Raw genomic sequence first — 14117 nt, 5'->3', positions numbered from 1 at the left:
GTGTGTTAGAGAGATTGTCAAGAGAACCGGCTCAGGTATGTGAAGGCTATCCCTTCTATCTTTTGGCATGATTCATACGATATAAACAAAATGAGCAAATGCACAACTTTCATAAATGACTCTATTCATAGAAGTACTAGGGGTGCCTATGTTCTTGATTCCCCATGTGAATTATTATTATATCTTCTATTTATGGGTCTCAGAAAAATACGTAGTTGATAACGTTATCCGAAAGGCATATTGATCTTATAACATTCCGAGAAATCTTATTAACGTATTTCTTATGCATTTCATTAATTTATACATGTACATTGATCCATAACCAGATGGCGTTATATACACGTATATTATACGTATATGGGATATGGGAAAGGGTTATGGCGTTATATACGCACCACCACCTGATCAGCTGGTATACGTTGATGATTTTCCCACAGTGGCCGAGATGATATGATGGAATTCTCTCAGAGGCTTGATGATGTTATGTATGTATATACCTATGCATGGTATGACATTTATACGCATATGCATGAAATTATAAATATGAAATGATTCACAGAGCTATTCAGACTTATATGTTGAGTCTTTTACTCCATGTTTATCTCATGTCTTTTATTTACTGATTTTCATTCCTTACATACTCGGTACATTATTTGTACTGACGTCCTTTTTGCACAGGGTACGCTGCGTTTCATGCCCGCAGGTCCCGATAAACAGGTTGAGAGTCCTCATAGTAGGCTATCAGCTCAGCGGAAGGTGTTGGTGCGCTCCATTTGCTCCGGAGTTGCTTATTTGGTCAGTATAATTTGGACACGTTTTGAATAGTGTGGCAGGGCCCTGTCCTGACCTTTATTGTATTTATCTACCCTTAGAGTCTTGTAGACATATGTCATGTACGTGAAAGATTGTATGGCCTTGTCGGCCTATGTTCAGTATACGAGTGATCATTTTGGTCTTATAGGCCCATATGTCATATGTATAGGTTTGTATTACATGTTGGGTTGTCCTATGTCGAGTATTCCCTCATGTTTTATTCTAGTTAACTCACGGCAGCCTTTCTGTCTCATTTACCTATAATAGTATGATACGAAAAGATACATTACGTTGGTACTCGGTTGAGTAAGGTACTGGGTACCCGTCGTGGCCCATCGGTTTGGGTCGTGACAGCATAGGCACACATACAAGGAAAAAGTCGTACATGCTGCATGACAGAAGGTAGCAAGAGTTACGAGATTGGAAGAATTCTGACCACAGGCCGTGGTGTGAGAAAGAGGCCTAAAGGTGGGGATGCCCTAGACTTTGGATTTATTCACAGAACAGTTGCCTAAATGGCAAGGATAGTATTAAAACCATTCGTAAAAGCTATCCAGTTATGAGACCGATAAGTGCATCAATCAACATTCGAGGACGAATGTTCCAAAGAGGGGAATGATGTTACACTCCGCAGTATTACAACGATGTTACACCCCATAGTATTGAACATTGGATTTGTCATAAATTGACATCAGTTCAAGAACAAGATTATTAGAAAATGAGTTTTGCCGAAGTTTGACAATTTGGGATAAAATACGGTCCAAGCTATAATACCTCGTATATATGGACTAGTGCCATGCAAGGTACCACATGACCATGATAGTAAGAAGTATAAAGTGTGTTAAAAGTGATTAGTATTTTAAGTAATTTGAGATAATTCTTAATTATGTGGATAATTATTGGTTTAATAGGAGATTAGCAAGCTAATTAAGGAAATGGGTGGATAATTATTAGATAGGCTTGATAAGCCCCCAACGTGGGAGCAAGCTATGCCCATATAATGACTCTTAAATCACAAAACAAGGTGGAACAATTGGAGGAACTTTTGGCTAAGTCATCACCTAAGTGGGGCCCACATCCAGTAAGGTAAAAGCCTTCCCAAAATCACAAAGAGTAATGTTTATATCTAATCTACATAGCAACATGATTTTCTTGAGAGATGTTTATATCATATGGAATGGCAACGTGATTTTGCTTCAACCAAATTTCATACAAGATTATGTAATAGCAGCGTGGATGTAAATCTAAGAGAACACAGTACAATCTTTCTCAAGAATATCATACGGATATTCCCCTACTTCGATCTCGCCGTTACTTGTTTTATCGCCATTGACGTGTGTTAGAGGGATTGTCAAGAGAATCGGCTCAGGTGTGTGTTAAGGGTATCCCTTCTTTCTTTTTGGCATGATTCATACGATACAAACGAAACGAGCAAACGCACAACATTCATAAATAACTCTATTCATAGAAGTACTAGGGGTGCCTATGTTCTTGATTCCCCATGTGAATTATTATTATACCTTTTGTTCATGGATCTCAGAAAAATACGTAGTTGATAAAGTTTATCCGAAGGCATATTGATCTTATAACATTTCGAGAAATCTTATTAATGTATTTCTTATGCATTTCATTCATTTATACATATACATTGACCCATGACCAGATGGCATTATATATGCGTATATTATATGTATATGGGATATGGGAAAAGATTACGGCGTTATATATGCACCACCACCTAATCAGCTGGTATACGTTGATGATTTTTCCCACAGTGGCCGAGATGATATGATGGGATGCCCTCAAAGGCTTGATGATGTTATGTATGCATATACCTATGCATGGTATGACATTTATATGCATATACATAAAATTATAAATATTAAATGATTCACAGAGATATTCAGACTTACATGTTGAGTCTTTTACTCCATGTTTCTCTCATGTCTTTTATTTACTGATTTTCATTCCTTACATACTCAGTACATTATTTGTACTGATGACCCTTTTGCCTGGGAATGCTACGTTTCATGCCCGCAGGTCCCGATAGACAGGTTGAGAGTTCTCAAAGTAGGCTATCAGCTCAACAGAAGGTGTTGGTGTGCTCCATTTGCTCCGGAGTTGCTTATTTGGTAAGTATGATTTGGACATGTATTGATTGGTATGGCAGGGCCCTGTCCTGACCTTTATGGTATTTATCTACTCTTAGAGGCTTGTAGACAGATGTCATATATATGGATACTTCTATGGCCTTGTCTGCCTATGTTTTGAGTATATAAAGGATCGTGCGGGCCTTATAGGCCCATATGTCATATGTATAAGTCAGTACATCATGTTGGGTCATCCTATATCGAGTATTTACTCATGTTTTATTCTGGTTATCTCACGACAGCCTTTCCGTCTCATTTACCTATGATAGTATGATACAAAATACACGTTACGTTGGTACTCGATTGAGTAAGGTACCGAGTGCCCGTCGCAGCCCATCGGTTTGGGCCGTGACATATGCCTTCTACTTTGTTTATTGTTGTGACATCTACGCCTTCTACCTTGTTGTGTATTATTGCTACATCTATGAATTCTTCTTTGTTATTACTGTTATCTACATGCCTTCTACCTTCATTATTACTGATACACATATGCCAGGTGAGGATGAGATTTTATTGCATGAAGGGTGTTTTCATGTAAGTGAGGATAAGAGTTCTGTAAGGACCCGTAAAAATTTAAACCAAAAACTCGGGGTTTCGTGGTGCCAAGAGAGATTCCTGCGTTATTATAGTAGAAAATGTTTCGTGGTTTGGACTTTTTGGATTGAACAGTACCCCCGCAGACTTAGAGGAAAATGTTTCGCAAAAGGACGCGTTTCTTCGGCCCATTATGCGGCCGCATAATCACTATACAGACCGCATAATGGCCGCAGAGTGAAGTAGTGCGTTGGCCAATTTGATTTCAGCTTTGCGGTCGATTATGCGACCGCATAACCCCTCATAGGTTTTTGCGGAGGGAGTTCTGCGGTGCATTATGCGACCACAGAACGAGTATGCAGACCGCATACTGGTCGCATACCTGAGCCGTAAGTTCAGGCCCCTGAGGGCCATTTCTGCGGTCACTTTGCGGACCGCATAACCATTATGCGGTTGCATATGCGACTGCAGACCTGTGTCGGGGCACCATTTTTCTTAATTTAAAATCCGACCCCCATTCCGTTAAAACACCCATTTAGTCTATTTTGAAGCTCATTTATGATATTTCTAGTGTGAGAAAGAGAGGGTTCTAGAGGGAGGGCCTAATTCTCATCAATTAATCTTCAACCATCACTCAAAGCTTAGAAATATTCAAGTAGAGTACCAAATTCTTCATCCAAAAAGGTAAGACTTCATCACCCCAGCTCTTAATTTCAAACATAGCTATAATGGGGTATTAATAAGATGGCCCATGGGTATGAGGGTTGTTTATCTTGCATGCATGTGATAAAGAGTGTGGGAAAAATAAAAAGTGAACTAGAACTATGAGCATTTTCCTAATTTTGGGTTCAATTTGTATATTGCAAAATTAGATTGAGGTTGCTAAGGGTTCCGGATAATTGTAGAGTCTAAAGAAGCGCAATTGAGGTATCTATGGCTAACTCTTTTCTTCCTAGAATCGAACTCCTAGTGTCCGAATATTTGGTGTAAGTTCCGACATGATCATACTAGAATTGTTTGCCTTAGTGTGTTGGGTTGGAAGATTCATGTTTCCTAATTGTTTTAGATGTTTACCATGTCATCATGCTATTTGAGAATGTAACTATGATTTTCCAAGCTCCTTCCCTTATGTGTGCAATGCCTTATGTGATGGTACTTATCGGCATGAATAATGACGTTATTAATAAAAAGGGAAAGACTTGAATTGTAAAATGTGCCCAAGTTCCAAGAACTATTTAATAAATGAGGTTGTTTGTGCCATGTAATGAAAGATGGGAAAGAGATGTGAATTGAGTGAACAATTGAAATAGGTTATGTCTTAAGTGAAATGGCTTAGCCGATCGGGCCGAGATCGGACGACATGCCGTACACGTGGTGGTATTTGTGTTGGAATTATTGATTTACATTGTGGATATGGATATGTCTCACTTGAGATGGCTTAGCCGGCCGGGCCGAAACTGGACTCCGTGTAAAAATACGGTGGCATTGTGAGTTGTGGCTTTGGCACTAAAGATTATTAACCTAAAAAGATGGAAAGATTGAATTGGAAATTATGTGATCCTTACTTGGTGTTTCTTTGTATTTCTGTGAAGTACTTATTGATTGTTGTGACTGCCTACTCTTTGTTTCACTGTTCATTCTACTGAGATTGGTTTTGCCTTACATACTAGTACTATTCGACAGTACTAACGTCCCTTTTGCCGGGGGCGCTACATCTTTGAATGGATGTAGGTGGTTCCATCGCAGATAAAGGTGCTCTCCCTCACACTCATCACAGCAGTCTTGGTGAGCCCCATTTCTTCCTGGGGTCATGTAGTCCTTTCTTTTGTATAAGTTTTCATATTTTGAGGTATAGCCGGGGCCTTATTGCCGGCATTGTCATATTGCTCTTTTGTACCCTTAGAGGCTCCATAGACGTTTATGTGGGTCATGTATGTATGTTGGGGTGGTCGTTGGATCGAGTTGTATTTTGGAAACTTAACTATGACATAATGTATATAATGAAAAATAAACTAGCAACGTTTATATATTTGTATAACTGATCTCTCCTCTGTTTTACAAATGATGATGTGTTCCCTTTTTGGATTATGAATGAGTCGGGTAGGAAAGGTTTAATAGGCTTGCTCGACCGAGTTCACTCGGTTGAGCGCCGTTCGCGCTCCCCGAGGTTGGGGCGTGACAAGTTCATGGCACAAAGGGTGTTTCAGTGTAGTTGTGGCATGACCCAAAATCCCACCTTAGGCGATGATGGCCCATAGTCATGCTTTCTAAGCAAGCCAACTCATAATCAACAAAATATAGTCCAAATTCCTTTAATTAACAGAGTCATATCATAAATAAATATAAGAATAATCTCAAAACAGTAAAATATCTGATATAATCATAACATGGCCCAAACATGACCAAAATAGTACAAGCCCCAAGAACTAGGTGGCACAAGTACACAAGCAACTACTGAAGAAGTACAAGTCAGAATACATGATTAAAGTTGTCTGAAGTAACGAAAAGACAGGAAATGAAAAGGAAAAGGACTCGGTCACTACAAAGGGAATCTATGGAGTATAGCTCACCCTAAGTCTTTGAGCGAAGGCCTAGGCTCAACAAGAGGCTCCGCTAGTACCCACATGGGGATCAACACAAAAAGATGTGCAGAGGCGTATTATAAGTACACCATAATTAGTACACAGTAAGTATCAAGTCTAACCTCGAAGAAGTAGTGGCGACGCTATAGACATCAAGATATTTACAACAAAAATATAAATAACAGAGCTTTGAACTGAAACAGTAAATAATCTCATGAATAACAAGTATCAAAGATATCAATAGTCAAAAGTTATAAAGCATACTTTTCCAATTCAAGAGATAAATATAACGCTGATATGATATAGTATTTAATGATGGCATGCTTCAATCAATGGAGTCGAGGCTTCCAACTAAAATATATAGATGGTATGCAATAATTAGCATCTAAATGAACGCTTCTAAATGAACCAAGGATAATTATGCATGCTCAAAACTCTATCTCTTACCATACCTGGTACACGTACCACGATACACAACCCATGTATCACTGGGCCCCGATACACTTTCCATGTATCACCATAATCTGAACGGCTCAAATCTAGTCAAATACAATTCAATAATATCAAACAAAGCCATAGAAATCAATTCCAAACAATAAAGTTTGAATATTTAATCAAATCCCAAAGGTCAACAAAAGTAAACCTCGGCTCACATGTTCAAAACTCGAGTGAAGGGGTAGATCCCGACTACCTATAATCCCATGAGTCCAAATATGTGATTAGATTCCAAAACCAAGTCCAAATCCACCCTCAAATCTCAAATTTTCACTCATTTAAGTTGTAGGAAAATCCCCCAAAATTTACCTCAACATTCCATGTATTTCGGTGTTAAGAATTCATGTATATTCTTGAAACAATACCAAAAATGAGAAGGAATCACTTACACACAGTCTTGTATGAAAATCTCCAAGAAAAATCGCCCCTCTCCAAGTCTAGGGTTAAAAATATTAAAGAATGCACTAAAATCCCGAAATTCAACACTTAAATGCACTGCCCAGGGGTACTATCGCGAATGCGGCAGGTGCCTCGCATTCCTGAAGCATAAAATCTTCACTGCCAAAAAGTCACTACGTGAACGTGGCATAGCCATCCCAAACGCAAAGGCAAAATAGCCCAGCCTTCCATGAACGCGACCAAGCCCTCACGAACGCGAAGGCTAAATCCCCCAGCTCCCACTCTATATCGCGAACGCAAAGAACCAATCCTCCAGCTATCGCGAACGCGACCTCCCTGACGCAAATATGAAGAAGAAATCCTTCCTTGCACTAACTCCTTCATCTCAAACGTGAGGCTCCTCCCATGAACGCAATAAACAACAAACACCGGTAAAATCAGCCAACTCAAAACATGCTCCAGGTGGTCCAAAACTCACTCGAGCCACATGGGACTCCGTCCAATCATATCAACAAGTCCATAAACACTACCCAGACCTATCTAAAGCTCCAAATACATATGATAACATCGCATCAACAAATCAAACATCAAAACACAAGTTGAACTCCTCTTAAGTTCAAGAACATCCAAACTTCCAACAAGCGTCCGATTCAATCCTAACCAATCCGAATTATATCTAAACTTTGCACACAAGTTCCAAATGAAAAAACTAACCTATTCCCAATTTTGGAACAACAATTCGAATCAGATATTATCAAAGTCAACCCCAAGTCAAACTTGGAAACTCCCTTCAAATTGCCAACATTCGGCAAATAGAGCCAAAACATTCTAGGAACCTCTAAATCCAAATACGAACTTACTTAAGTCCAAAATCACCATACGAACTTATTGGAACCATGAAATCACCAATCCGGGGTCATTCACACAAAAGTCAAACTATTATCAACTCTTACAACTTAAGCATCCAACAGTGGAACTGAGTATTCCAATTTACTCCCAAACCTTCCCGGAACCAAGTCAACCATCCCCGAAAGTCACAAAACAACAAATAGAGAAAGGGGGCTCAAATACAAAAAGTGACTAGCCGGGTCATTACATTCTCCCCCTCTTAAACTATTGTTCATCCTCCAATAGGTTTAGAATCATACCTTAAATGTCAAAACATGCTTGGTATCCTAATTCTCCTCCATGACTAGATGACCTCTCCACTGAACCTTCACTGACGCGATCACCTTAGACCTGGCTTTGAAACCTGCCTGAGCAAAATGGCTACTGGCACTTCCTCATAAGCCAAGTTCTCATCTAATTGTACTTTGCTAAAGTCCAAAATATGCAACTTATCTTCATAATACTTGATAAGTTGGTATTTTACCCACTTATCCCTTCTTTAATCTTAGACTTTTTCTATGTTTAAATCATAAAATAGTGCACTTAATGTGGTTTACTCCCATCTTACATGTCTATGTGATTTGCAAGTGGTCGGGAAAGAAACCAAGTGAAAACAAGTCAAAATGAGCTAAAATGAAGACAGAAATCCTGCCCAGTGAGTTACCCTTCGCGAACACGAAGGAGGACCGTGACCGTGACGGTCAACTAGTCAACTTACCTTTTCAAACGTGAAGCTTCAGGAGTCAAACCTTCACAAACGCAAATTGGCATGATCGCAAACGCGATGAAGGACTTGCGGAAAAACTGGGCAGTTCTGCAAATTCACTTTTTTGGTCCCAAATCACATAAAACTTCCCCTAGCTCATTTTGGAAGAGATATATGGCAAAACCTTTGGTCTTCTTAACTAAAGATACAAGCTTTGAAGCTAGGTTTCTTGCACCACACTTGGGGATTGAAGATTTGAAGACTTGAATGAGAAATTTCTTACTCTTTTACTCATTTCTTCAATTCCTTGTCATGTATTGAATATCTAAGTGTGTAGTATTTATTTCAATACTTGAAACTTGTTTATGGAATTACTCATTGTGAAAGTTTGGATTAAATATCTTGTTATGTTTATGTATTCAATGAATTTTATTAATTATGAAGTGAGTTAATTGTTTCTTTAATTATTCTTATTCTTTAATGTTTCCAAAGGGATTAGCTAACCCTAGGACTCACCCATTAACTTGGAATTAATCTTGGAAAAGACAACTCGGAGTTGGGAAAGATAATTAACAAGAACTTGAGGCGTTAACCCTCATTTTATAGATTCTACCTAGGGATTGGATTGAACTACTTGTAGCAATATTTGAGTGCGCTTAATACTCTTAATTATTTTAGGATAATTCAATGAGAAAGTCTTGTTAGTTTTCGGAAGAAGCTAATATAGAATTATTATCCGAAGCTAATTAACATAAACTCGCTCATATTTGTAAAATTCACATAAAACTCGGCCTAGCTCATTTTGGAAGATATCTTTAGAATATCTTTGGCACAAACGTTGGTCTTCTTGACTAAAAATACATACTTTGGAGCTAGGGTTTCTTGCACCAGACTTGGGGGTTGAAGATTTAAAGACTTGAATGAGAAATTTCTTACTCTTTTACTCATTTCTAACTTTATTAGTTCGTGTAGTTGTTTAGAATATTGAAAAAAAATCTAAAATTTGTCTTTATTTTTGTTTTATTATCTTACGTAGTGTAACAAGACCTCCTTTGTTTTTCTTTGTGCCATGGTTCTTTTTCAAGAGTTTTACTTGAAACGGATGTAGTTAGTTTTTCTATTTGTAGGAATAAAGAATCTTGTGTTATAGTGCTCATTAGAGGCAATATTTCTTGACTTTACTATGTCTTGAGAGCAGTGAGTGCCTTAGTTGTGACGCCTAGGCTTATTTCTTGAGTCGTGTTCTTGTGCCTTAACATGTATGATTTTGCTTAACTGCTTTGACTAGAGAGTCAAGATAGATCCTGTCTTGAGTGAGTTATGTGCCGATGTGTGTGCGAGGTTCTTGTTACTAGTATGTGCATTTCTTTGATGTCTAAAACTTGCCCGAATGTGTGCTAAGAGAAATGGTAGCCTTTTCAGTCTAGGAAGTGATATAGGTGTTTCTTTTTGAGCCAAATATATGCCTTTGATATACCTAATTGTATGTATCCTAAGTCAGCCCCGTCGAGCCTGTTATCTTATTTCTTTGGTAACCACACTATAAGCCTAACCCTCCGTTATTTTAATTGACCATCTTGTTGAACCTTGTTGTCATGACCCAAATCCCACCATAGAGGTCTTGATAGCACCTAGTCTCTAAAACTAGGTAAGCCAATCACCTAACAACATTAATTCAACAAAATGTGACATAACAAACATAAATTAATATAAAAACGGAAATAGAGTTAATACAAGCCAAAGTGGGAATAATCAAAAACATCTCAATAGATTTAGATAGTACAGAGTCACAAGCTCTAACTAGATACATAAGAAAATTTCAAAATACAATAATGTTCGGGTATAAAAATGACAGTATCAATCTAGGATAGGACTCCAAGGGACTGCGACGGTCAATGCAGCTCTACTTTGAATCATCGCGGTCAAGGTAAGTTATCACTCCCTAGGTCGGTTTCCTCTAACACCTGAATCTGCACAAAAATATGCAGAAGTGTAGTATGAGTACACCACGGTCGGTACCCAGTAAGTATCAATACTAACTTCGGTGAAGTAGTGACGATGTTCATGTCATATGATGCTCACTAGTCTAATAACCTATGTAATATGTCAAAGACTGGCAATAGAAAGTATAACAGAAACAATAACAATAATCTCATCAGTACAACTGATAACAATTCAATGCAAGCAACAACTCAACTTCAACAACAAGTCATCAAATAGAAATACACACATATGGCACCTCGTGCCCACATTTTTATCACAATAATACTATCCGCTCTGACACAATAACAGTAGCCACCCGGTTAGGCAAGATACTTACCTCAAACAAGCCAAATCAATACTCTAAAATGCCCTTGCCTCTCGAATCGGCCTCCGAACAGGTCAAATCTGGCAAACAATAACTCAATAATATCAAACACGGCTGTAGAAATCGATCCCAAGTAATAAAGCTCTGATATTTATTAATAATCAAAATTTCAACCTGGGCCCGCCTTCGAAACCCGACAAAATTCCCGAATTCAAAATACCCATTCGAATACGAGTTCGACTATACAAGTTTAATCCAAATCTGACTCTGAATCGGGGTTCAAATCCCTATTTTTCTTTTTTGAAAGGTTTTGCCAAAACCCCTAATTTTTTCCACTTAGATTCACCAATCAAATGCTAAAAATAAATATGGAATCATGAATAATAATCAAATCCGAGTCAAGAACACTTAACCCAATCAAAGTCTTGAAAATTGCCTCTAAATCGCCCAAAACCGAGCTCCCAATCTCAAAATATGATAAAATAAGCTCACAGTTTGAAAATAAGAACTTAAAATATCTGCCCGGCGATACCCTTTGCGAACGTGGCCCAAGCCTCCACTGGCCTACGCGAACACGGTGGCCCACCCGAGAATGCCAAGGCTGAAAGCCTGGCAACCCCATCCCGCTATCCCTATACTCGAACATGATGCCCAGGTCACGAACGTGAAGGCCACTTCCCAACAAGCTCTGCGAATGCGATACTCCCATCGCGAACACGTAGTGAAAGAAAATACTCTGCCCTAGATAGCCTTCGTGATTGCTAGACGTGCTCTGCAATCGCGATGCATACCTGACATAAAAAATTCAGCAGATCCAAACAAGTTAAAAAAGATCCGAAATCCAACCGAAAAACACCCATGCCCCTTGGGACCCCGTCCAATCATACCAACAAGTCACAAAACATAACAGGAACCTACTTGAGGCCTCAAATCACACAGTAGAATATCAAAATCATGAATCGCACCTCAATTCAAGCTTAATGATCTAATCCAAGTTTTTGAATTCCAAACTTACGCCGAACACGTCTAAATAACTCGGAATAACCCCACATTTTTACACACAAGTTATAAATCACCACAAGAACCTATTCTAAGGATCAGAATCCCTAACGGAAATTGATAACTTCAAAGTCAACTATGGGTCAAACCTATGAACTTCTAAACCTTCAAATTGCCAACTTTCGCCAATTAGAGTCAAATCAACATATAGGAACCTCCAAATCCAAATTCGTACATATGCCTAAGTCCAAAATCACAAACCAGACTTAACGGAACTATCAAAACTTTGATCCGAGGCCAAATATACAAAAGTCAAACTTGGTCAACACTTCCATCTTAAGCTTCCAAACTAGGAACTAACTGTTCCAATTCCATACAAAATCTTGCGGAAACAAAACCAATATCACCGCAAGTCACATAACAATAAAATACACTTACAAGGAACGTCAAATGGAAAAACATGGCTCATACACATAAAACGACTGGTCGGGTCATTACATTCTCCCCCTCTTAAACAAATATTCATCCTCGAACGAGTTTAGAATTATACCTGGGGTATCAAATAGATGAGGATATCTGCTCCACATATCATGCCCGGTATCTAAAGTCTCCTCCTTGACCGGTTGACCTCTCCATTGAACTTTTGCCGATGCAATATTCTTCGATCACAGCTTGCGAACCTTCCTATCCAAAATTGCCACCGACTCCTCTTCATCAGTCAAATCATTTTTCAACTGCACTGAGTTGAAATCCAACACATGTGATAGGTCATCATAATACTTCTGATGCGTGGAAACATGAAACACCGGATGGACCCCTGATAAGCTGGGTGGCAAAGCAAGTATGTAGGCCACCTCTCCAACTCTCTCTAGAACCTCAAAAGGACCATTATACCGACGACTCAACTTCCCCTTCTTCTCGAACCTTATCACACTCTTCATGGACAACATTCTAAGTGGAACCTTCTTACCCACCATGAATGCCACGTCACGAGCCTTCCTATCAGCATAACTTATTTTCCTGGACTGCACTGTATGAAGTCGCACCTGAATCAATTTCACCTTCTCCAAAGCAATACGAACAAAATCAGTGCCCAACAACCTAGCCTCTCAGGCTCAAACCAACACCTGGAGAACGACATCCCCTCCTATATAAGGCCTCATAAGGATCCATTTGTACACTTGACTGGTAGCTGATGTTGTAGGAGAACTGTGCTAACGGTAGAAACTGATCCACTGGCACCTAAAATCAATGGCACATGCTCAGAATTTATCTACGATCTGAATAATACGCTCGGACTATCCATCCGTTAGAGGATGAAATGTCGTACTCAGCTCAACCTGTGTGCCTAACTTACGCTACACGACTCTCCAAAAATGTGATGTAAACTGAGTGCCTCGATCTGAGATAATAGACACAGGCATACCCCGCAGACGAATAATCTCTCAAAGAAAAATCTGAGCCAGCTGCTCTAAAGTGTAGGTAGTCATGACTGGAACGAAGTGTGCAGACTTGGTCAGTCTGTCCACAATGACCCATAAAACTTCAAATCTCTTCAAGGTCTATGTTAGCCAAACCACAAAATCTATAGTGATACGCTCCCACTTCCACTCGGGTATATATAGCTTTGAAACAAACCACCCGATCTCTGATGCTCATACATAACCTACTGACAGTTCAAACATTGTTAAATATGCACAACAATGTCCTTCTTCATCCTCCATCACCAATAGTGCTGCGTCAAATCGCGGTATATCTCCGCGGCACTCGGATGAATAAAACACCGCGAACTATGAGACTCCTCAAGAATCAACTCTCTCAAGCCATCTACATTAGGAACATATATTCGACCGCATAACTACCACAGACCCAACCCGAAGGTCCTAATTTTGGAACACCAATTATGAGGTCGATTTGTGGACCGCAAAAGTGTTTTGTGGTCGCATATGCCACCGCAGATCTGGGTCGGGGCTTCATTTTTCTAATTTTATAACCCGACCCCCATTTCATTTATCTATCCTAAGGGTTTATTTTTGGTGGATTACCTGATGTTTTAGAGAGAGAAGAGACTAGAGAGAGAAAATGGAGGGATAAGGATTTCACTACTCAACTTGAGTCAAGCCTTGAAATCTCATCAAGAGGAACTTGGTAGGGCTTCTAAAAGGTAAGAATTTCTTCCCCCAATTCTTCAATTTAGGATTTTGGGTAATAGGGAGTGTGATTCTTGTATGAGAGAGTATTAT

At 39.2% G+C, this 14117-nt stretch overlaps 1 protein-coding gene across 1 annotated transcript; it reads right to left on the bottom strand.

Moving 5' to 3' along the window:
• Positions 1-12539: 12539 nt before the first annotated feature.
• LOC138909336 (uncharacterized) lies at positions 12540-13598 on the bottom strand. The gene is made up of 2 exons (XM_070200526.1): positions 13536-13598; positions 12540-12920 (listed from the first exon to the last, which is right to left on the bottom strand). Exons 1-2 carry the CDS (start codon positions 13596-13598, stop codon positions 12540-12542), a joined length of 444 nt encoding a protein of 147 aa, XP_070056627.1.
• Between the last annotated feature and the right edge of the window lie 519 nt (positions 13599-14117).

Source organism: Nicotiana tomentosiformis, chromosome 1 (genome assembly GCF_000390325.3).
Source record: "Nicotiana tomentosiformis chromosome 1, ASM39032v3, whole genome shotgun sequence".
Taxonomy (NCBI): domain Eukaryota; kingdom Viridiplantae; phylum Streptophyta; class Magnoliopsida; order Solanales; family Solanaceae; genus Nicotiana; species Nicotiana tomentosiformis.
The sequence above is the reverse complement of the archived record's forward strand: the minus strand, read 5'-3'. Positions and strand labels throughout refer to the sequence as shown.

Coding starts and splice junctions, on each gene's coding strand:
- LOC138909336 (XM_070200526.1), bottom strand. CDS start 13,598: ATGGAGGATGAAGAAGGACATTGTTGTGCATATTTAACAATGTTTGAA. Junction 12,921..13,535: donor TTGAACTGTCAGTAGGTTAT/GTATGAGCATCA, acceptor AAATTGATTCAG/GTGCGACTTCATACAGTGCA.